Source organism: Balaenoptera borealis, assembly GCF_965194805.1.
Source record: "Balaenoptera borealis genome assembly, chromosome: 12".
NCBI lineage: Eukaryota > Metazoa > Chordata > Mammalia > Artiodactyla > Balaenopteridae > Balaenoptera > Balaenoptera borealis.
In genome coordinates, this window is record NC_138869.1 from 62,668,050 (window position 1) to 62,692,767 (window position 24,718).

General features: G+C 36.1%; 1 protein-coding gene across 1 annotated transcript in view; it reads right to left on the reverse strand.

The window, feature by feature from the left end:
• KHDRBS2 (KH RNA binding domain containing, signal transduction associated 2) overlaps positions 1-24,718 on the reverse strand; it is a 699,319-nt gene that overhangs the window by 20,689 nt on the left and 653,912 nt on the right. Inside the window, exon 8 of the mRNA XM_082347222.1 lies at positions 9,812-9,870. Coding sequence (XP_082203348.1) covers positions 9,812-9,870 — 59 coding nt within the window. The remainder of the gene's footprint in view (positions 1-9,811; positions 9,871-24,718) is intronic.

Below are 24,718 nucleotides of genomic sequence, written 5' to 3' on the forward strand. Positions count from 1 at the left end.
TTCCTCTGCTATTTCATTTTTTCTAACTTTCTCTGATTGTGGTTTCCATTCTGCTGGCTGCAGGATTATATTTCTTCTTGCTTCTATAGTCTGCCCTTTGGTGGATGAGGCTATTAAGAGGCTTGTGCAAGCTTCCTGATAGGAGGGACTGGGAGTGGGTAGAATTGGGTCTTGTCCCTCTGGTGGCAGGGCCCTGCTCAGTAAAACTTTAATCCACTTGTCTGCTCATGGATGGGGCTGTGTTCCCTCCCTGATAGTTGTTTGGCCTGAGGCAATCCAGCACTGGAGCATGCAGGCTCTTTGGTGAGGTTAATGGTGATCTCCAGGAGGGCTCACACCAATGAGTACTTCCCAGATCTGTTGCTGCCAGTGTCTTTGTCCCTGCAGTGAGCCACAGCCACCACCCCCACTTCTGCAGGAGACCTTCCAACACTAGCTGGTAGGTCTGGCCCAGTGTCTTATGGGGTCACTGCTTTCTTCCCCTGGGTCCTGGTGCACACAAGACTTTGTGTGTGCCCTCCAAGAATGGAGTTTCTGTTTCCCCCAGTCCTGTGAAAGTCCTGAAATCAAACCCCACTGGCTTTCAAAGCCAGATTCTCTGGGGACTCCTCCTCCTGTTGCTGGACCCCCAGGCTGGGAAGACTGATGTGGGGCTCAGAACTTTCACTCCTGTGGGATAACTTCTGTGGTATATTTGTTTTCTAGTTTGTGGGTTGCCCAAGCAGTGGGTATGGGATTTGATCTTATCGTGATTGTGCCCCTCCTATCATCTTGTTGTGGCTTCTTATTTATCTTTGGATGTAAGGTGTCTTTTTTTGGTAGGTTCCAGCATTTTTTTTTTGTCAATGGTTGTTCATCAGTTAGTTGTGATTTTGGTGTTTTTGTCAGAAGAGGGTAAGCTCACATCCTTCTACCCCACCATCTTGAGCTAATCAGCTGGTGCTATTTATTTTTAAACTGTCTAGTCTGTTTAACCCCTACCCTGCACATTTTACATGTTATCATATTTAATAATAGCTTGATTCTATGTGTACTATTGAATTTCTAATTATCACCCTTTGATTATCATCCCTTACAAATTGCATATGTAGTTTGAAATTTAAACTTATATTTTATTCTTGACTCTGCTGTACAATATCTTGCTGCTGTAGACAAATAAAGGTAAGCTCTTAATATTTTAAATTAAGTATGTAACTTTCTTCTCTCTTTGGAGTAAAGATCCCATCTAAATAAAAAGGAAATAAATAACCCAGTTAGAAAGATTTCCAAAAAAAAAATGGCAAATGATAATTGGACACAATGTAGAAGCTTCTCTGACGTGCGCCAAAAACAATACTTCAATTATTGTTGAATAAAATTCTGAATCGATCAAAACCTGCAGAATTCGGTCATAGACCTTTTCTTTTGAAATGCATGTAAGGGCTTTATGAGAAATAATGCAAGGAAGAATAAGAATGATGATATAAAATAATATTTTATGATCCTCTTCTCAAAGAAGTCCAATAACGTCTTTAATTCAGTGAAGACAGTGGGCTTGGTGGCATACCTTTGTAGACAGAGACTGAACCTGTAGTTTCTGGATTTCCTTACACACGCCACCCCCCACCCCCACTCACAACATCTGTCATTTCTATACTTGATAATAGAAATGAGCCCAGATTGTATTCTCAGACCAACTACAAGTTTTGGGAGTTAAAAATACAAATCAGACTTTAAACTCAGCAGAATGCTACCTTGGCTGCTTGACCAGCTCTGGCTCCCTCTGATTTTGCCCCACAAGCCTCTGCCTGCTTTCTCAGATTGGTACCCTCATCTCAACACCTGTGTGAAAACAATTTTGGCCACCTTTGTCCCTGGTTACCACAAGGTAACCTTTAAACTCTGGAATTTCCTAGAGTAATTGGAGTGTCTTGGTTATGAATGGTGGACCCCTCTGACCACACCTGACCTGATAGTTTATGCTAACAAGATGACTCAGGATGGGGGGTGGTCATGCTAGAAAGACCAACTATGAGATTAGAGGGTTTGGGCTTTTACCATGTGATACCAGCCCACCCTGGGGAGGATAGAAGGCTGGAGATAAGATGATCTAATCATTCATGCCTACATAATAAAACAATGATAAAAAAAACTCTGGGCACTGAGATTTACATAAACTTCCCTGGTTGGCAATACTTTTGATTGCTACACATCAATGTTGCCTGGAGGATAACACTGCCCTGAAGGTTTTGAAAGCTTCACATTTGGGATCCTTCCAGACCTTGCCCTACGTGTCTCTCCCTTTGCTGGTTTTGCTCTCTATCTTATTGTTATAATAAAGTTAACTGTAAGTATATCACTTTCCTTAGTTCTATGAGTTATTCTGGCAAATTATCAAACCTAAGTAGGTAGTGGGAACCTCCAAATTTGTAGCCAGCTCGTCAGAAGTAAGGGTGACCTGGGGTAACCCAAACTTGTGTCTGTGTGTAAAGTAAGGACACTTTTGTGGAGAACTGTGCCCTTAACTGGCGAAGTTTGGCCTGACTCTGGGCACCCACTCTAGTCTCTTTGTTTGCTCTTCCTGGTCTTCTCAACAACCTGAATCTTAGCTCTCTGCCCATGACTGGACCTATCCCTGCTGGAACTTCCAAACGCTGAAAGCCTCCTGGGTGTCTGTCAGTCCCCTGAGACTGAGGGGGCTGCCCCTGAAATCTTCCTTGACAATGACCAGACACCAGAGAGATTGACCTAATTTTTTTTTTCTTCTTCTTGGCACGTCTTACAACTGAGCTAAATGTTTGATAAGGTACCAGTATAAGTAATTTGTTCAATACAAAAAGACATCAGTTATTAGTCATCAATAATTATAATTACATTTTCAACTGGCATAGTTTTTCAGCAATTCATATATATCAGTTCCCATTGAGTCATTCAATAAATTATAACATATTTGATAAATGAAGTGTAGCACATTTATTTCAGAACAATGTATCTTAGTCTTTATTTTTTTTAATCCATGCCCTCTTTTAATAAACATAAAATCTCCCTAAACTCTGGAAATTCTATGAAGGTACACTAAGGTGGCATAGCTCCTGTATATATATCTTCCTAGTTGGTGTATTTCCACGTTGGCAAGAAAATGTTCTCCCAGCTTTTAATTTTGTACTCTATACTTTGTGTTTCTTAAAAAAAATATTTTTGTACATTCAAAATACAAATCTATATCATATTGAATATATTTTTTGTACATGATCAGTTCATTCCAAGATTCTGACAATAAATCACTCAACTTTTGCCTCCCATTCAGTTAAAATGATTGTATTATTAACTCAGCAGAAAGTTAAGTAATGAAAGAACTTTCCTATGACTTGAGTTATTGGCTCAAGAGAGTTGTTAAATGCATGTGGATTATAATTTTTTGTGGACTTTCGATTGGGTGAATTTTAGACAAAATCAAATTTGAGATTTAACTGTTTAAACACACTTGTTCAAAAAGGCACTAAGTTTGTTCAAAAAAGGGCTATATTTTATTTTCCATTATTTAAACTTATAGTTGTTTTTTTTAATGAATTTAAAATGCCTGGTTCTATAACACAATGTTTATTTATAAAATCTCCACTGTTCTAAAAGTACACTGTACATAACTTGTGTGTTGCCTTCAAGAATGCAGATGGCTGGCACAGTTTTGACCTTTCATATTAAGACTGTAGGCCGCTTATCAGCATGCTCCCATGTATCCATCTAAAACTTATTCTCAACCAGAGCATCCAGGAAGACCACCCAGGAACTTTTAACTGGTGCCTAGCTCTCATCTTCAAAGATTATGATAGAGCTGAATTGGGATGGTAACTGGACACTGGTATTTCTTCGAAATTCACCAGGTGATTTGAAAATGTATAATTAAGGTTAAGAATCTCTGATCTAAAATACTGAAATGCCGATTCCAGTATTACCTAAAATTGTTGAACTCAGAAGTGCATGATTCAAAATAAAATTGAAACCACTGTTAAGTACATCTAACTTCAAATGAGCAATGCAAGCAGTGAAGTGGTGGTGCCTTGCTCATTTTGGCTGTTTCTTGCTGAAGCAAGATAATCTGAATTTATTATCAAAACTAGCAAGATTAGATATCCATTTCATTGCAACCTCTGAAATAGTAAAGAGCAGAAAATTAGCTTCTCCTTAAGGTAAGTTTACAACTGGATATTAAAATACTTCAGAAGCACAATTTCTTTAGTTCTTCTTTCATTAAAAATAAAGTTTAGGGCTTCCCTGGTGGCGCAGTGGTTGAGAATCTGCCTGCTAATGCAGGGACACGGGTTCTCACCCTGGTCTGGGAAGATCTCACATGCCGCGGAGCAACTAGGCCCGTGAGCCACAACTACTGAGCCTGTGCGTCTGGAGCTTGTGCTCCGCAACAAGAGAGGCCGCGATAGTGAGAGGCCCACGCACCGCGATGAAGAGTGGCCCCCGCTCGCTGCAACTAGAGAAAGCCCTCTCACAGAAATGAAGACCCAACACAGCCAAAAATAGATAAATAAATAAATAAGATTACATTAAAAAAATTAAAAAATAAAGTTTAAAAATCTATATTAAAAGTTAAATTGAATCAATCACAGTGATATTTTTCTCAATATTTCTCAATAACAACTTCGATATTAATCCTATGATAAATACTTTGTATACACTACTATTAAAAATGACTGATAAATTCTTGCCCATATTAAGAAAACTCATCTCCATTTGTAAAATCAATTTCCTCAAATTTCTATTTCTATTTACTATTGCAAATGAACTGTGTTTGCTCTTGAATAACATGGTGGCATGATTGCCAGGTAGCTTCATTTTCCTTTGCTGTTTTCACAGCTTAATCAAAGCAGGGCTTATTTTCACATGGGGATAATAATCATTCCAGTTCCTCATCACAAAATGAATGCATTTGTGTTCTGCAATCAACTTGAAGTGAGGCACTCAAATGCCCTAGAATAGGGTACAAAAATTCTTTTTGCTTTCATTCATTTCAAGACAGTGTATTAATATTACCCTCCTTGATTCCACACACCTGTCATCTAAAATGTCACTACAGAATAGACCTATAATTAGCTCTTCAGTTCATACATTAAATACATTTTAATAAACAGCTCTCTTCTCTGAGAAGAGAATATTACTGTCCATTCTTAGCTATCAATCTCAGATTAGAGGGTGTTTCTTATTTGAAGTATTGATAAGACATGCTGATCTGTGCACCCTTATTGAATTATGAGCTATTCAGACTTATCCAAAACAATTATAATGACTCTGATAAGGTAGGAAATATTTTAAAACTGCAAAAACTGATTTGGGATTTCTGTAAGTCAAATATTCATGTTCCAAAATGAAGTTTAAGTTATCAGAAATTTAATTCTTAAATATTAATTTAATAATAATTTAACATCAATGAAATGTTTAATATTCATAATACATTAAATAATATAAGTAAATTATTTTATATTATATTGTATATATGAAGTAAATATAATTGTATCATATTTTCATACTAATATTTATTTAAAATACTTAATATTTAAAATTTTATATTTACATCATTGTAAGAAAATGGTTTAATATTCAATATTAAATTGTACAAAAATAATTTGAATAATTTAATTGCAATGAAGCCCAAAGGGATACATGATATTCACAGAAGTCAGCGTATTTGTTACTTTACCATGAATTATGGGCCCAAAAGAGACAAATACAGTTTCAATCTGGTGACACATGAAACATGATGTATAAAGATTCAGATTGAAGTGTCACACTGAATGACTGGATTTTTACTTCTACTGGTTTATTTCAAACTATTTTTGAAGGAATCCTGAATGAGAGATTCCATCCATGAGTCTTTTGAATGCAGGATACCGTTCTTCTGGAGAGCATTCCCTGTTCCTCTCCCACAGCTCTTTCCTCAAGCCTGAGCAGCAGAGGAGGTTCTGGGGCAGCTGATTGTGAGCCTCCTCACATACTGTCTAAGTCTGGGTGTTGCCAAGAAACTGAGAATTGGGGCTGTTTGTTTTATAAAAATACAGATCTGTATCCATGACACAACCAAAATGTAACAGAGAGGAATTAGTAATTCAAAATATAAGTGAATAAGCAGAGATGCAAGATTTACATTTTGGAGTAAATGTTATTAATTTAAAAGATTGTGCACAGTTCATTAAAGATAAGCTACAAATGGATACTTGTTAACATGTGAGGTATGGAAAATTAGTGAAAAACATCAATCTGTAATTGACATGAGTGGGTCCTCAAATCACTGCTCCACATGCATATTTAAATGTTATCATCTGCCCATTTGGACGTGACAGGCTGAGCAACCTATGGAGCAAGAATCCTGAACTTAAAGTTCCCTTTACATAATCACCTAGTACTAAAATCTGAGGGCATATAATGCATATTAATTTAATTAGGCTTTATGATGCTGAGCTCTTACTATTTCTCATCATTTGACTTAGTCCTTTTTCTATTTTCTGTATAGAATATGGGAACATGGACCCTCCCCAAATTTAAACCTCATGACTATATGGATTGACATGCAAGCAGTTTCTTTATTTTCTGGTCATATAAAAGGAGTGTCCCTTTTCAAATATACATATTTATGGTTAATTATAATGGCACATATGAAAATATATTAAATTCTGCATTTTGTCAAGGTATTATCCTAAGGATTAAGAACTGAAAAAAGAAACTTTTATTTTATGGTGGAAAAATCTTATAGGAATTTTTATAAAGCAGTCTATATTGTGTTTTCTTTTTAAATAAGATGTGTATCATGATAGATTTAAAAATTGGTAAAATATATAACAGTAAAGAATGAGTAAATATAGGAGTGTAATTTAAATTTCCTTTTTTAACCTAAATTTTCTATAGTGTATGTGTATTATTTTTAGAGTAAGAAAAAAATAACTTATTTTTAGATTAATCATACCTATGTATCCACTTATATTTCTTAACACCTGTGGCAAAAAAAAATAAAAAAAAATTCTAAAAATATATAATTACTTTCACATGTGCATCATTTAAAACAGTCACTTTTGTTCAGAGTTCCTGACTGCATTCTGTGGCCCAGTGTAGCAGAGATGAGTCACAGTGAGCAGAGAGGATTATGGGGCAATGGAAGGGGCCCTGGGCTGCTGGTGGAAGGGGCCCTGACTTGTGAGCAGCCTCCTTGCTGAACTCCACTGTTTTCTATGAGCTGCACCACGAAAAAATGTTGCAACGTGTTGTTTAGATTTATTTGCCTCTGTCCCTGGAATGTCACCTCCTGACCCCAACAAAATAAATAAATAAATTCTTTCTTGAATAATTACCCTTCTGACATGAAAATCAAGAAGCGCTTTCCAAATCAGAATGCATAGAGGGCTGATATATCAACACTTACAAAATGAAATCATCTTGAATGTGAAGTGTATTCTTGAATTAATGCTTGCTCAATGATGCCAGAAAATGGCCACAGGTCCTGGTGGCCAAAGAAAAAGTCAAGACCCTAAAGCGAAGTCTACTTGTAGGCATAAATGTGTCTAATCTTTCAACATTAAGAATATGGCCAATTTGGCTGAAATTTTAGGTAATAAAAGTTATTACTTAAAAATTCCTGCCTAATATAATTCTTACTCTGTCCAGACAGTCAAACCACTATCCACATTTTATTCGTTACTTTATTGAAAAGATTTATCAACTGCTTTCTGTGTGCAGAGAATTGCTTGTTGGTAAATTTTAATTTAACCCAGAATGAAAGCTAGTGCTTATGAGCAAGTGTAGCTTATAAAGTGATAGAGCTTGTTTGTCTCTAGACTTGGCAGCAGCAGAAGAGCTAAACACCCAGGAAAGCACACAATAGGTGACAGAAGTGAGCCCAGCTCTCCTTACGATGACTCCTGCATCTCCATTAGAAGGTCTGAGAAGTAATAGTTTGTATTCACACAGTTTTCCCTATTGCCTTAATTACATGGCATTAACATTTTAAATGTAAATAATTGAGAAATAGATGGCTTACATGGGAAAAGAATCTAAAAAAAAAAAAGTGGATATATGTATATGTATAACTGATTCACTTTGCTGTACACCTGAAACTAATAAAACATTGTAAATCAACTATACTCCAATAAAAATTTTTTAAAAAAACAAGAAAGAATAAAGAAATATGACAACTAAATGCAATGTGGTACTCTGGATTGAACCGTGGGACAGAAAGAAAATATTGATGGGAAAAGTAGTAAAATCTAAATAAACTCTGGAGTTTAGTTAAAAAAATAAAAAAAGAAATCTCATACCCTATTACCAACTATGCAGTCAGATATCATCAAACTCATCCCTGCCATTGATTTCAGTGCATGTAATTCTGTAAAGTAAAGCTCATAGGGGATTTTTCCTCAAATTTATGTGCCATGTGTAAAAAACAATGACTGTATTTTGCAAATAAAAATTCCATTTAAAAAAGTGATTTATAAATAATAATATATCTTCTCATTAGAATGTAAGCTTTAAGTGATTGTTCACTGCAGTATCTCCAGGATTGAGAACAATTACTTACATGTGTTAGCCATTAAATAAATATCTGTTATGTGAGTAATGTTCTCTGACCTTCTACTGAATCACATGGTTTATAGTCTGGCACAATTTTTATATGTAGGAATACGTTTCTCAACAGTAGACAGCAGGAAGCAGGGAGGGACAATATCTATCGTGTACACCATCATATTCCTGGAGACTGACAATACCTTTGTGCACAAAAGACAAATGTGCATTTTTACTATAAAATGGAGATAAAATACTTCAAATTTCAATATATTATAAAGAAAAAAATAAGAAAATATATGTAGGTACTCAGCTTATGGATAGCAGCGATTGTGATGGTGGCTTATTTTTATGCTCCTACTTCTGAGTTGGCCTCATGAGAGTCACCAGAAAAGTGACTTGATTTGGTACCTCTGGTTCCAAGGAGGGTGCACTTCTTTTTCTCTGATGTCTGGACCTTCCCTTCCCTGTCCTGATGGAGCACTGCACCTTCATCATGTGGAGCCCTGAACACAGGCAATGTTCATCATCTCCTTTACTGCTCCTCATAAAGAGGAACAGAGTGGCCTTGGTATTATTTTAATAAAAATCCAGGACTGGGAACATTTAAATGAGTGTTATTTTTCAAGGCAGTCAACTGGTGATGCTGAACATATATTTTCAGGAACCAGAAACTACACTTCTAAGTGATGTACTATATTGATATATCATAGGCACTCAACAAATCTTACTGAATCGTTAACTTTAAGTGGTTTTTAAATTAAACAATGTAATTTTGAAATTAATTTTATAGACTGATATTTTTATTGACTATTAATTCTTATGAGTCAATCATTATTTGGCACTTTCAGGAACTACACATGCTATAAAAATAACTTAAAAGTTACAGTTTCTGCCCTTCAAAGTTTTAAAATCTTTTAACTGTATATTATTCTAATGATCATTGTGATAGCAGAAAGACAGCATTGCTGTCATATCAATGAGTCAGACAATGGACACAGTGAAACATGTAAGAAAGACACTATTCTTAATGTTCACTGTTGCTGTTGAAAGTTTTCTATGATTGTGATAATTACTTTTGAAATTTTGATCAAAATGGATCTGTCCAATTTTCTGGCACTGGCTCTCTACATCAAATCTCACCCTGGAATTACATAAATCAATGTAGTCTGGACTTCTGTAAAAACTGGGAGGGAGAAAGATAGAAGTAATTTCTGAGTTGTCAGTGACTGATGGATGTTTTGATTTCAAAGTTTTAGTAAAGTAAAGGTCTTACCGTAGCTGTCATAGGCATCCTCACTTACTCCATGACCATAGTCATAGTACTCAGGCACACTGCAATAGATTTAGACAGAGATCAATGTTACTGTATTCAGGAGGAATCAACCCAAAAACTCATATGGAATTTGAATGCAAAATGTGTGCTAAGGTAATACCCCAAGAATCTCTAGGCATAAATCACATATTTGAACATAAATAATAGTAGAATAATATTCATCAAATAATAGAATTCAAAGAAGAATATTCAGTAAGAAAAATACAGGTTATTGACAAAGAGTGCTATGATTTTCTCACCCCACCTCAGTACCTTATCTTTATCCTCCATTACATAAATCAAATTTCCTCTAAAGCACAAGTATGATACTTCAAGAGAAGAGTTATAAAAGGCCTATTTCCAAGAAAAGTGCTACACAAGATGACAATCTGGTCAATTTGGTGTGGGTTTTAATGCAATTACCTTAAGAAATATACAATTTTATCTTCACTTCCAAACACTGAAATTATATTTATACTGCCTTCCAACTCTTCCACAGTATGTCCCTAGGCTTCTCAAATACATAAGCTATTTCTTCTCACTTAATATCTTGCTAGATGCTTAGCCTAATGTTACCAAGTCATAATTTTTAACACTATACAAAAAGTGGAAATTAATTTAGCTTAGAATTTGGATAATTAATGCATATTTTAACTTTATTTAGGGATCTACAAATATTTGTGATACACTGTATTTTTCACTCAAATAAGCTCATTCATTTAAAGTTCTCTGCCTCATCTATACAATGGAATATTACTCAGCCATAAAAAGAAATGAAATTGAGTTATTTGTAGTGAGGTGGATGGACCTAGAGTCTGTCATACTGAGTGAAGTAAGTCAGAAAGAGAAAAACATATACCATATGCTAATACATATATATGGAATCTAAAACAAACAAACAAAAAATGTTTTGATGAACCTAGGGGCAGGACAGGAATAAAGACTCAGACGCAGAGAATGGACTTGAGGACATGCGGAAGGGAAAGGGTAAGCTGGGACGAAGTGAGAGAGTAGCACTGATATATATACACTACCAAATGTAAAATAGATAGCTAGTGGGAAGCAGCTGCATCACATGAAGAGATCAACTTGGTGCTTTGTGACCACCTCGAGGGGTGGGATAAGGAGGGTGAGAGGGAGATGCAAGAGGGAGGGGATATGGGGATATATGTATACATTTAGCTGATTCACTTTGTTGTACAGCAGAAACTAACACAACATTGTAAAGCAATTATACTCCAATAAAGATGTTAAAAAAAGGAGATGCCTCCAATGGAATAAAAAGAAAATGTTCAAATTCTTTTACAAAGTAATTAAAACAATGAATCAAAACCTGACAAAACTGCAAAAAAAGAAAAGGATGGTTCAAATCAGAAACTGATCATATTATTGAGTTCACTGGACTATCTGAAAATAAGATGAAAAGATGTTTAGTTAAATTTCACATACATTCTTCTTTTACTTTACTTTTATTTTTTTCTAGGTTTATTGAGGTATAATTGACAACTAAATAGTTTTCTAAATGTAAGTTTTACATCATGATGTTTTGATTATATATACATATATATGTTGTGAGATGATTACCAAAATTAAGCTAATTAACATAGAAAAATAAAGTTCTCTGCCTGAACCTTAATTTATAAGCTATGTATTTATACATATATATTTACATATATAATTTGTATATATAAATTTATAAATTATATCAAGATATACTAATTCGTCTAAGTATATAAAAGTGTGGCAAGAAAATGGCTTAATATCAAATACCAAATTTCATAAGGGCTGAGGGTGGGTGATAGATGACAAAGCGTTAGGTTGGAAGGAAGAAAGAAAGGCCTAAAATTATTTGGTTGTTATTATCCTTCAAGACAATCCCATAGGTCTCATTATATTAAATACTTGAGATTTCATTGATAGTAAGGAAGGAGAAGCAAAAAATAAAATAAAAGTCTGTATATTAGAGATGAAAAGAGAGATGGACAGAAGTTTGGTTATTTTTATCTTTCTGGGAGGCAATTGATAATGCACTAATTCAATTTCAGTGTAATGTAGCTGCGATAAAAAAAGATAACTTAGATTTCATTGCCTAGGATAATTATATACAAATTCTCTAAGAAAAATGTGGTAGTAAGTTTTTCTCCCCATCTTTCTAAGACTTGAGATTGTAGAAGTCTAAAGTCATTGGCTGGTGGCTGGATGTTTATCTTAATAGAAATGATGCAACTCAGTTGAGAACCCTCACATATGTATAGCAAAGTCCTGAAAGTTTTTTCACTGATTTCCGGGATGATCAAGAATTGGCCATCATGAGAATGTGATTAACAAGCAGCATTCCCATGTATCAGGATGAAGAGAAAATGAGGGCACTGAGAGCAGCTGTTCCCTGTCTTCCTCACAATCAGTAAATTTCTCATGAGTAAGCCTGATTATGTTTCCCAAAGTGTGTTGTATGAAGATCAGTAGCAACAAGCACTATCTAGTAGCATTACTACGTTTCTAAATGGATTTCAATTTTGATTTCAATTGATGAAGCTGAGAGGGAAAAAGAACAGTAGTGACAGAGACCATGACAAAGAAGCTGAGTTATTGTCTACCATAAATGATACATACACACCAAGAGGGAATTTTAACTTTCAAAACTCTAAAAGGGGAAAATGAAACATACAAGACATTTGTAAAATAATGGATAATACAAAATAATGGAAGAATAATGGATAACAATCTTAATGGACTCTTCCAGAGTCCATACCTTTGCTTATCCAAATATTACTTCTCATTTCTCCCAGAAGAAAATATTTACGTGGACAAATGGCCACACAGTGAGTGAAATATACTCCTCAGCCACTCTTGCAGCTAGCTGTGCCCTTGTGGCTGTGTCAGGAAACACGGGATGTGCACAGAAGTGAAGGTATCAACCTTGAGTTCATTTCCAAATGAAGAACAAGCTCCTCATCTTGGACTTGTTCACAGTCACCTCCTCAGATGGTAAAATGCACTCAAAGTGATGATTTAGTATCTACCATGCAAATACAGATAATGCTAGGAAGTCCTGCACTGCAGCACGGGAGGAACTTGTGTCTAAATGATCACATTGGAACACACTTACTCTAAATCACTGCCTACCTCAGGGATTGTTATGAGGGAAAAAATAACTTTTTCTCTTTTTTGAGCCACTGATTTTTGAATCTCTGTTACAACAATATAGTCAAAAATAAAAATAAGTATGTAGAAGTGTAGAACTGCCATTAAAAATCTCAAAATATGGGCTATTAGTTCACTGAGAGGGTGGAAAGTGTAAGGAAAAAAAGTACTGTAGGATGGAAAGCTGATGACCCTTGTTATGCCATCACCAGTGAAAACCTGAATGGCAGGCTATAAACCTAGATATATTTTGGCACTATGGGAAAAAGCTGGACAAAGCCCAACTGTTGATAATCCTTGCTGCTTTTTTAAAAGGTTTAAAGAAGTTATGAGATCAAATAAGAATGGGCCATTTTTCCAGAAGAAACAAAATTGAGTAGAGCTTTGCTAAGGGAAGTTATCTCTGCCTAATTTATGTGTTAGTTCTATAATTTAAAAATGAGAGAAGGTTAAGAAATTTAGGGCTTAACAGGATTAGAGAAGTCAACTGTTTCTGTATTCCAATAGCAAGAGACAATGAGTGTTGTTCAAAGATGCCCTTACATCTTCCCATTAGACTTTGCTACCATATACAATCCAGGGGCAACCCTCGGGTCCTCAGACATGTATGGAAGCATGTTGCAAAAATTGTGAAGTCCCAATGAGGGCATGCTCTACTTTAATCATTTCAGTTATGCCCAGAGATAAGACCATTTATCCATAGGGATAAGGAAGGACCTTCTGCTAAATCTGGCTTAACTCCCAGAAAAGAGAACCAAGGTTGCCAGATGCACTCACCAAAAAATTTATTTCAATGCTGTTGCTTAGATGCCTCTTAACCTCTGCTTAGCAGGATTTTGTAATTGTTATTGCCTGTGGAGTGTTTCCCAAAGGACCTTTCTATTGTAGTTATTCTGTTCCTTTTACACTAATTTATATTGCATATTTTGTATGGGAAAGAAGGTCAAGAACAAGAAAGATATTCTGTCTATCATTTTATAGGTTGTGAGACTTCAAAGAACCATATGAAGACCTAATCTTCCCAGACTCCAGATTTTGATCTGGTTGCAGTAATTGGAATTGAACTTGGATTTTCTCTCTTAGGCAGAAGGTAGGTATTTTTTTTATGTTTGTTTGAATGAGAAGACGGGTATTCACTCATATTTGGATGATGAGACGGCTGGGCCACAGAAGACTTCAAGCTGTTCCAAAATCCATTTGGCTCTTCTTTCAAAAAGAGAGACTGACAATCTCAAGACTACATTTCCTAGTCTTCCTTACATTTGAGTGTGGTCATGTGCAGAGTTATGTATACAAATTCTTCGTGATTTGCATAAAATTAAATTCACTGTCCTCTACTTCTTTTCAGCTTTCATGTAACTGGCTGCAAACATCAATGATTGGAGCCACTTTGGAAGACGTTAACGATGGTGTAATGGATGGTATCTTAGTATTTTCCAAAATTTATTTGTTGAAATCTCAATCCCCATTGTGATGGTATTAAGAGATGAGACATTTGGGAATTAAATTAGATCTTGAGGGTGGAGCCCTAATGAATGGATTAGTGTTCTTAAAAAGGGGGAACCCCCAGAGAGTTCTCTTGCTCTCTTTCTACCATGTGAAGATACAAGAAGACAGCAGTCTGCAACCCAGAAGAAGGCTTCACCAGAACCCAACCATGCTGGCACCTGACCTGGGACTCCCAGCCTCCAGAACTATAGGAAATAAATTTCTCTTCTTTATAAGCCACCCAGTCTATGGTATCATGTTATAGCAGCCTGAACTAAGACAGGTGGCATTCCACTAGCCTGGAAGCCTGAACAGTGTCATGGAGCAAAGCCCACCTACCTGCCTTGCTTTATTATGTGTGAAGGAGATAAATGTTTCTCTTGCTTGGGCCACTGAATTGTGGATCTCTTTATAATGGAAGCTTAGCCCATATCCCAAATAATAGAGTTGGCAATTAAAGCAATCCCTTGAAGATGAACAGTTATTCAGTAAATATTTGTCCAATGAATAAATGATTAAATAAAAGAATTCAAAATAATAGAACGTTTTATTAAAATATCATTATAAAATTTTGTGTATGCTTCAGAAGTGATGTCTACTTACATCAACAACAATGGGAACAGTAAAGAAGAAAAGCAAGCCACAGGTACAATAGCCAAGATATGGAAGCAACCTAAATGTCCATAAACAGATGAATAGATAAAGAAGATGTGGTATATCTATGCAATGAAATACTACTCAGCCATAGAAAAGAATGAAATTTTGCCATTTGCAACAACATGAATGGACCTGGAGGGTATTATGCTTAGTGAAATAAGTCAGACAAAGACAAATGCTATGTTTTCACTTATATGTGGACTCTTAAATTTTTTTTTAAAAAAACAAACAAATACAACAAAACATGAACATACTCACAGATACAGAGAACAATCTAGTGGTTACCAGAGAGGAGAAGCATAGGGGTATAGGCAACATCAGTGAAGATGATTAAGAGGTACAAACAGATGTAAAATAAGTGTAAAATAAGTTACAAGAATGTAGTGTTCAGAAGATGGAATACAGTCAATATTTTATAACAACTTAAATGTAGTATAATCTATTAAAATATTGAATTACTATGCTATATATAAATTGAAATTAATATAATATTGTAAGTCAAATATAATTCAATAAAAAAACAAAAAATAATCACTCTTATTTTCTGATATGAATGAAATTCAGGTTAAAAGTTTAAAAATATTGTAACTGACCTATGCATGTGTAATTTTTATATTATATTATTTTTCAATTTTAAAAGCACATATGACTTGGCTAGAAAAAGTAAACTATGGTATTAGCTCTATGACTTTCATTTCATTATTTCAGAAAGCCATATTGCATTACTTTTGTTTTAATTTATCATGTTATTTAATTATGTTACATACAAGTTAAAAGTGGACAAATGAATTCAAACACAACAAGGTTATTTAATCTGAATGGACATTATTATTCCATCTTATATTTTAGAAACTATAGCAATCAAGGTTTGTAAACACACTGTTACAATTAGGGAGGTGTTAATTAAAATTATGACAATTATTGGTGGTTTGGAATATAATTACTTTGGTAGTTAGAATGGATATAATTTTCCTAGGAACTGGTGTATATATATAAAATCAGGATAGAACACGTTAGCTGCATTAACTCATTAATCCATGTCTAGTTATTCGTAAAAAATTCTACACAACATTTTGGCTTTTTGACATCAAGATTTAGACACTAATAAACATTTGGAAAAAATAAATAAAAGTTTTGGCAGAAAAAAATACCAGATTAATTAATTAATGGTTGATTGTAAAATTTGAAAAAATCAGAGATGGAAATTTTCAGTTCTTTTTTGGAAGAAGAGCATTTTACCTTAAATAGGTTATGTTAGCAGTTTACTAAGACAACTAATTAAATGGAAATGAACACAATAGAAAAAATTAGGATGAAATTTGGTTTCTAGGAAACCAAATAATACCTTCACCATAATCAAGCTATTTTTGAAGCAAGTGAGTCCACCTGTGCCATGTTGACACTGTCATTTCCATCATGCTTCTCATCCAGCGCTTGGTGCTCATGTTCCTGTGGTCAGAGCACTGATGCTGGGACAGACCTATTCACAGGTCAGTCAGACTAACCAAGTTTGTAAATGAAACCTTTTAGATGTTCACTTATTGCAAAAAGAGATATTGGCAGTAATATAAATGAGATCTCTGTTCCATAGGATGTGTTCATATAATCAAACCAGTTAGACCTGTAAAGTGGGGGGGAAACAGAGGAGGCAATTTGTTAAAAAGCAACACTTTGCTTAATTTTTTTAACTATCCACTTTGGTAGGATATAAAAATTATCAGAGATGATTGAACACTTTACAAATACACCAGAGATGGCTTTGGCCTGGTAAGATTAAAACTCTCACATTCATAGTTCCCAGTTTATTTTGTTTACGCATTGTGTCCTTCATTTCAACCTTTTTCTGATTCTTGACTAAGCTGTAGATTTTGGGGTATGAAAGTAGGACAAATAGATGAGTGTGAGTTTCAATTAAAGCTTTATTGATTATTTTCTGAATTGAGGAGAAGTAAAAACTACAAAATAATATTTCAGATGAAAGGATAAAGGGATTTAATTAAGGTATTAATATGAAGGAAACATAACTACCCAACTATTCTTAGCACTTAAGTGGGTTCTCTTAATGTTTGTTCTCTTAAGCATTTACTCTGCAACTTTGTTATATTGTGCATTTACACTGTATTTCCAGAGGTATTTGTTAAGTAAAGATAAATTTACAGCCCAGCCCCCACCCTCAAATTGCAAATTGATAGTTCATTTTAAAAATTCATTTATATGATGATCAAATCCTTCTGTTAAATTTCATAAATCTTCATGAAAGTTCCATTTACAAAGCTGGGAATCTAGTGTGTAGATTAATGAGGGCATCACACAGGTTCATGAATCAGTTCTCACCACCAATGACAACCCCCTTCAGTGTTATTCAGGACATTAACCAAACATTGGTGGGAAGGAAGCATGAGAGACCCTTCACCAAACAGCTCAAGACTCCACAGTTTTCTTCAATGTCATGTTACATACTAATTCTCATAGCTGCTCCCAGATCTTCCCTGGGGTGGGGTAGGGCGGGGGACATCTCCTATTATTTCCAGCACTGAAGGTGAAGCTTGCCAAAATAGGATCAACTTTATGCTTTCATTAGAGAATATGACCTATTTGCAAATATGTTCTTAAAAATGATTTTCATTTGTCCATATTTTCTAGAACAAACCTTACCTTCCCACAGAAACTAGCTACATTGTCTTTCCTCTCTCACTTCTCAATATATTCTTTCATTTTCATTATTCCTGGCTACACATGTAACAGTACGATAACCATTAAAAAACGCAGCAGCTACATATAGATATTCAGTCTATTTTGTAAAACACTAAAAATCAAACAGGTGGCACTGAAGCAGCCCTCATGGAAATTACAATCAAGCAGAAAAGCAATTAAACAAGAGATAAGGAGTGACTCATTAATTTTTTTTCATTCATCAAACCTAGAAAAGAAAGAGAAATTAACTACTCAAGTGAAATGGAATGAAGAAGACTGACAGGTATGGCATCAGCACCAATCAAGGCTCAGAGGCAAGAAAAAGCATGGCCTGAGCAGCTACTCCTTCAGAGCAGGAGGGGGTGAGTGTGAGCGAGACAGGGCTCAACAACAGATTTGAGAAAAAGGCAGGGGTCACATCTTGAAGGACCTTTATTAGTCATGGTCAGGAGTTTGGATTTTATCTTACAAGGCATTGAAGACAAGGAATGATTTAAGAAGGAGACAGGAGGAGCTTCAAGATGGCAGAGGAGATCACCTTCCTCCCCACAAATACATCTACATGCGGAACAACTCCTACAGAACATCTACTGAACACTGGCAGAAGACGTCAGACCTCCCAAAAGGCAAGAAACTCCCCACGTACCTGGGTAGGGCAAAAGAAAAAAGAAAAAACAGAGACAAAATAATAAGGATTGGACCTGCACCATTGGGAAGGAGCTGTAAAGGAGGAAAGTTTTCCACACACTAGGAAGCCCCTTTGTGGGTGGAGACTGTGGGTGGAGGAGGGGGGAAGCTCCGGAGCCATGGAACAGAGGGCAGCAACAGGGGTGCAGAGGGCAAAGCCGAGAGATTCCCACACAGAGGATCAGTGCTGACCAGCACTCACCAGCCCGAGAGGCTAGTCTGCTCACCCGCCAGGACGAGTTGGAGCTGGGAGCTGAGGCTCGGGCTTTGGAGGTCAGATCCCAGCGAGAGGACTGGGGTTGGCTGAGTGAACACAGCCTGAAGGGAGCTAGTGCACCACGGCTAGCCAGGAGGGAGTCTGGGAAAAGGTCTGGAACTGCCGAAGAGGCAAGAGACTTCTTCTTCCCTCTTTGTTTCCTGGTGCGCTAGGAGAAGGGATTAAGAGTGCTGCTTAAAGGAGCTCCAGAGATGGGAGCAAGCCGCAGCTATCAGTGCAGACCACAGAGACGGGCATGAGATGCTAAGGCTGCTGCTGCAGCCACCAAAAAGCCTGTGTGCAAGCACAGGTCACTATCCACACGTCTTCTCCCGGGAGCCTGTGGAACCCGCCAATGCCAGGGTCGCATGATCCAGTGACAACTTCCTTGGGAGAACACACAGCGCACCTCAGGCTGGTGCAACATCATGCCAGCCTCTGCCATCACAGGCTCACCCCACACTCCATAACCCTCCTTCTCCCCGGCCTGAGTGAGCCAGAGCCCCCAAACCAGATGCTTCTTTAACCTCATCCTGTCTGAGCGAAGAACAGATGCCCTCAGGCGACCTACAAGCAGAGGCAACGCCAAATCCAAGGCTGAATCTCAGGAACAGTGTGAACAAAGAAGAGAAAGGGAAATCTCTCCCAGCAGCCTCAGGAACAGTGGATTAAATCTCCACAGTCAACTTGATGTATGCTGCATCTGTGGAATACGTGAATAGACAACGAATCATCCCAAATTGAGGAGGTAGACTTTGGGACCAACAATATATATATATATTTTCCCGTTTTCCCTCTTTGTGTGTGTGTATGCGTATGCTTCTGTGTGTGATTTTGTCTATAGCTTTGCTTTTACCATTTGTCCTAGGGTTCTGTCTGTCCGTTTTGTTTTTTATTTTAGTATAGTTTTCAGTGCCTGTTATCATTGGTGGATTTGTTTTGTGGTTTGGTTGTTCTCTTCTTTCTTTCTTTCTTTCTTTTTTTTAAATTACTGAAAACAATATTTTTTAATAATTATTTTTTGTTTTTTATTTTAATAACTTTTCTATTTTATTTTATTTTATCTTTTTCTTTTTCTTTTTTGTTCCTTTTATTCTGAGCTATGTGGATGACAGGCTTTTGGTGCTCCAGCCAGGCATCAGGGCTGTGCCTCTGAGGTGAGAGAGCCAAGCTCAGGACATTGGTCCACCAGAAACCTCACAGCTCCAGGTAATATCAAACGGAGAAAATCTCCCAGAGATCTCCATCTCAATGCCAAGACCCAGCTCCACTCAACGACCAGCAAGCTACAGCGCTGGACACCCTATGCCAAACAACTAGCAAGACAGGAACACAACCCAACCTGTGAGCACAGAGGCTGCCTAAAATCATCTTAAGGTCACAGACACCCCAAAACACACCACCAGACGTGGATCTGCCCACCAGAAAGACAAGATCTAGCCTTATCTGCCAAAACACAGGCACTACTCTCCTCCACCAGGAAGCCTACACAACCCACTGAACTAACCTTAGCCACTAGGGGCAGACACGAAAAACAATGGGAACTACGAACCTGCAGCCTGCAAAAACGAGACCCCAAACACAGTAAGTTAAGCAAAGTGAGAAGACAGAGAAACACACAGCAGATGAAAGAGCAGGTAAAAACCCATGAGACCTAACAAATGAAGAGGAAATAGGCAGTCTACCTGAAAAATGATTCAGAATAATGTTAGTAAAGATGATCAAAAATCTTGGAAATAGAGTGGAGAAAATACAAGGAACGTTTAACAAGGACCTAGAAGAACTAAAGAGCAAACAAGCAATCATTAACAACACAATAAATGAAATTAAAAATTCTCTAAAAGGGATCAATAACAGAATAACTGAGGCAGACGAACGGATAAGTGAGCTGGAAGATAAAATAGTGGAAATAACTACTGCAGAGCAGAATAAAGAAAAAGAATGAAAAGAATTGAGGACAGTCTCAGAGAACTCTGGGACAATATTAAATGCACCAACATTTGAATTATAGGGGTCCCAGAAGAAGAAGAGAAAAAGAAAGGGACTGAGAAAATATTTGAAGAGATTATAGTTGAAAACTTCCCTAATATGGGAAAGGAAATAGTTAATCAGGTCCAAAAAGCATAAAGAGTCCCTTACAGGATAAATCCAAGGAGAAACACACCAAGACACATATTAATCAAACTATCAAAAATTAAATACAAAGAAAAAATAGTAAAAGCACCAAGGAAAAAGCAAAAAATAACAAACAATGGAATCCCAATAAGCTTAACAGCTGATCTTTCAGCAGAAACTCTGCAAGCCAGAAGGGCCTGGTAGGACATATTTAAAGTGATGAAAGGGAAAAACCTACAACCAAGATTACTCTACAAAGCAAGGATCTCATTCAGATTTGACAGAGAAATTAAAACCTTTACAGACAAGGAAAACCTAAGAGAATTCAGCATAACCAAACCAGCTTTACAACAAATGCTAAAGGAACTTCTCTAGGCAGGAAACACAAGAGAAGGAAAAGACCTACAATAACAAACCCAAAACAATTAAGAAAATGGTAATAGGAACATACATATTGATAATCACCTTAAATGTAAATGGATTGAACGCTCCAACCAAAAGACATCGACTGGCTGAATGGATACAAAACCAAGACCTGTATATATGCTGTCTACAAGAGACCTACTTCAGACCTAGGGACACATACAGACTGAAAGTGAGGGAATAGAACAAGATATTCCATGCAAATGGAAATCAAAAGAAAGCTGGAGTAGCAATTCTCTTATCAGATAAAATAGACTTTAAAACAAAGACTATTACAAGAGACAAAGAAGGACACTATATAATGATCAAGGGATCAAGACAAGAAGAAGATATAAAAATTGTAAATATTTATGCACCCAACATAGGAACACTTAAATACATAAGGCAAATACTAACAGCCATAAAAGGGGAAATCGACAGTAACAAAATCATAGAAGGGGACTTTAAAGCCCCACTTTCATCAATGGACAGATCATCCAAAATGAAAAGAAAAAAGGAAACACAAGATGTAAATGACACATTAAACAAGATGGACTTAATTGATATTTATAGGACATTCCATCCAAAAACAACAGAATACAATTTCTTCTCAAGTGCTCATGGAACATTCTCCAGGATAGAACATATCTTGGGTCACATATAAAGCCTTGGTAAATTTAAGAAAATTTAAGTCATATCAAGTATCTTTTCTGAACACAATGCTATGAGACTAGATATCAATTACAGGAAAAAATCTGTAAAAAATAAAAACACGTGGAGGCTAAACAATACACTACTTAATAACCAAGAGATCACTGAAGAAATTAAAGGGAAAATCCAAAACTACCTAGAAACAAATGACAATGAAAACATGATGAACCAAAACCTATGGCACGCAGCAAAATCAGTTCTAAGAGGGAAGTTTAAAGCAATACAATCCTACCTTAAGAAATAAGAAACATCTCAAATAAACAACCTAAACTTACACCTAAATCAACTAGAGAAAGAAGAACAAAAAAATCCCAAAGTTACCAGAAGGAAAGAAATCATGAAGATCAGATCAGAAATAAATGAAAAAGAAATGAAGGAAATGATAGCAAAGATCAATAAAACCAAAAGATGATTCTTTGAGAAGATAAACAAAATTGATAAACCATCAGCCAGACTCATCAAGAAAAAATGGGAGAAGACTCAAATCAATAGAATTAGAAACGAAAAAGGAGAAGTAACAACTGACACTGCAGAAATACAAAGAACCATGAGAGATTACTACAAGCAACTATATGCCAATAATGGACAACCTGGAAGAAATGGACAGATTCTTAGAAATGCACAACCTGCCGAGACTGAACCAGGAAGAAATAGAAAATATGAACAGACCAATCACAAGCACTGAAATTGAAACTGTGATTAAAAATCTTCCAACAAACAAAAGGCCAGGACCAGATGGCTTCACAGGCGAATTCTATCAAACATTTAGAGAAAAGTTAACACCTATCCTTCTCAAACTCTTCCAAAATATAGCAGAGGGAGGAACACTCCCAAACTCATTCTGCGAGGCCACCATCACCCTGATACCAAAACAAGACAAAGATGTCACAAAAAAAGAAAACTACAGACCAATAACACTGATGAACATACATACAAAAATCCTCAACAAAATAGTAGGAAACAAAATCCAACAATACATTAAAAGGATCATACACCATGATCAAGTGGGGTTTATTCCAGGTATGCAAGTATTCTTCAATATATGCAAATCAATCAATGTGATACACCATATTAACAAATTGAAGGAGAAAAACCATATGATCCTCTCAATAGATGCAGAGAAAGCTTTCAACAAAATTCAACACCCATTTATGATAAAAACCCTCCAGAAAGTAGGCATAGAGGGAACTTACCTCAACACAATAAAGGCCATATATGACAAACCCACAGCCAACATCGTCCTCAATGGTGAAAAACTGAAACCATTTCCACTAAGATCAGGAACAAGACAAGGTTGCCCACTCTCACCACTATTATTCAACATAGTTTTGGAAGTTTTAGCCACAGCAATCAGAGAAGAAAAAGAAATAAAATGAATCCAATCGGAAAAGAAGAAGTGAAGCTGTCAATGTTTGCAGATGACATGATACTATACATAGAGAATCCTAAAGATGCTACTAGAAAACTACTAGAGCTAATCAATGAATTTGGTAAAGTAGCAGGATAAAAAATTAATGCACAGAAGTCTCTTGCATTCCTATTCACTAATGATGAAAAATCTGAAAGTGAAATTAAGAAAACACTCCTATTGATCATTGCAACAAAAAGAATAAAATACCTAGGGATAAACCTACCTAAGGAGACAAAAGACCTGTATGCAGAAAATTATAAGACACTAATGAAAGAAATTAAAGATGATACAAATAGATGGAAAGATATACCATGTTCTTGGGTTGGAAGAATCAACATTGTGAAAATGACTCTACTACCCAAAGCAATCTACAGATTTAATGCAATCCCTATCAAACAACACTGGCATTTTTCACAGAACTAGAACAGAAAATTTCACAATTTGTATGGAAACACAAAAGACCCCGAATAGCCAAAGCAGTCTTGAGAAAGAAAAATGGAGCTGGAGGAATCAGGCTCCCGGACTTCAAACTATACTACAAAGCTACAGTAATCAAGACAGTATGGTACTGGCACAAAAACAGAACTATAGATCAATGGAACACGATAGAAAGCCGAGAGATAAACCCACACACATATGGTGACCTATCTTTGATAAAGGAGGCAAGCATATACAATAAAGAAAAGACAATGTCTTCTATAAGTGGTGCTGGGAAAACTGGACAAGTACATGTAAAAGTGTGAAATAGAACACTCCCTAATACCATACACAAAAATAAACTCAAAATGTACTAAAGACCTAAATGTAAGACCAGACACTATAAAACTCTTAGAGGAAAACATAGGCAGAACACTCTATGATATAAATCACAGCAAATCCTTTTTGACCCAGCTCCTAGAGAAATGGAAATAAAAACACAAATAAACAAATGGGACCTAACGAAACTTAAAAGCTTTTGCACAGCAAAGGAAACCATAAACAAGATGAAAAGACAACCCTCAGGATAGGAAAAATATTTGCAAATGAAACAACTGACAAAGGATTAATCTCCAAAATTTACAAGCAGCTCATGCAGCTCAATATCAAAATCACAAACAACCCAATCCGAAAATGGGCAGAAGACCTAAATAGACATTTCTCCAAAGAAGATATACAGATTGCCAAAAAACACATGAAAGAATGCTCAACATCATTAATCATTAGAGAAATGCAAATCAAAACTACAATGCGGTATCATCTCACACCAGTCAGAATGGCCATCATTTAAAAATCTACAAACAATAAATGCTGGAGAGGGTGTGGA